The sequence below is a fragment of the Apaloderma vittatum genome, unplaced genomic scaffold (assembly GCF_000703405.1).
Source record: "Apaloderma vittatum isolate BGI_N311 unplaced genomic scaffold, ASM70340v1 scaffold17166, whole genome shotgun sequence".
Taxonomy (NCBI): Eukaryota; Metazoa; Chordata; class Aves; order Trogoniformes; family Trogonidae; genus Apaloderma; species Apaloderma vittatum.
In genome coordinates this window covers 24,738-25,457 of record NW_009722458.1, presented here as the reverse complement: position 1 = coordinate 25,457, position 720 = coordinate 24,738, and the positions used below count along the sequence as shown (strand labels likewise).

At 52.9% G+C, this 720-nt stretch overlaps 1 protein-coding gene across 1 annotated transcript in view; it reads left to right on the top strand.

The window, feature by feature from the left end:
* The window catches only part of CEP164 (centrosomal protein 164kDa), a gene marked incomplete at its 5' end in the record, with an annotated part of 29,657 nt that overhangs the window by 14,449 nt on the left and 14,488 nt on the right, over positions 1 to 720 (top strand). The window contains 1 exon segment of the mRNA XM_009871788.1: positions 125 to 210. Within this exon segment, the coding sequence (XP_009870090.1) occupies positions 125 to 210 (86 nt within the window).

The following is a 720-nucleotide window of genomic DNA, read 5'->3' as shown; positions in this document are numbered from 1 at the left end:
TGGGCTTGCCCCGTTGGGCTGGCCGTTCGGAAGCAGGCTGTGGATGCTCTTGGTGCCTAAGGTCCCGAGAGGCTTTGATGGCGAGGGAGCCTGCAAACTCCACACTGTTTGCTTTTGCCTGCAGGCCCAGGAGCTGGGAGAAGAGGAAAAAGACCAAAGCAAAGCCAGTATAGAGGAAGAGCAAAGCAAAAGAACAAAAGCTGCTGAGAGGTATGGTACAAACAGAGCAATGAAGGAGGCAAGGATGGCTCTGGCTCTGGATGACTCTTCTCTCTTGTCCACCTCTGCTCTGCTCCTGTCACTGTAACCTGTGCAGGTGTCCCTTGTAGAACACCCTGAGATGCTGCGGCTTCCTTTAGGTTCTTTCCAGCCAAACCACTTGCTTCTCTTGCCACCTTCCTAGTGCTGTCTCAGCAGTGCTGGCTGGGTAGGCAGCAAAACTTGCCTGTCTTTCATTTCCTTGTGACTGCCCCAGATGTGGAGCTGGCTGCGGCGTTCCTTGCGGCTATCTGGCTTTTCTCTAAGGCTGCAAAAGTCACAGAATCATAGAACAATTCAGGTTGGAAAAGACCCTTGGGATCACTGAGTCCAACCATTGACCCTACACTACAAGGTCACCCCTAAACCATTTCACCCAACACCCCATCTAAGCGACACTTGAACACATCCAGGGATGGTGACTCAACCCCCTCCCTAGGCAGTCTGTTCCAGGGTCTGACC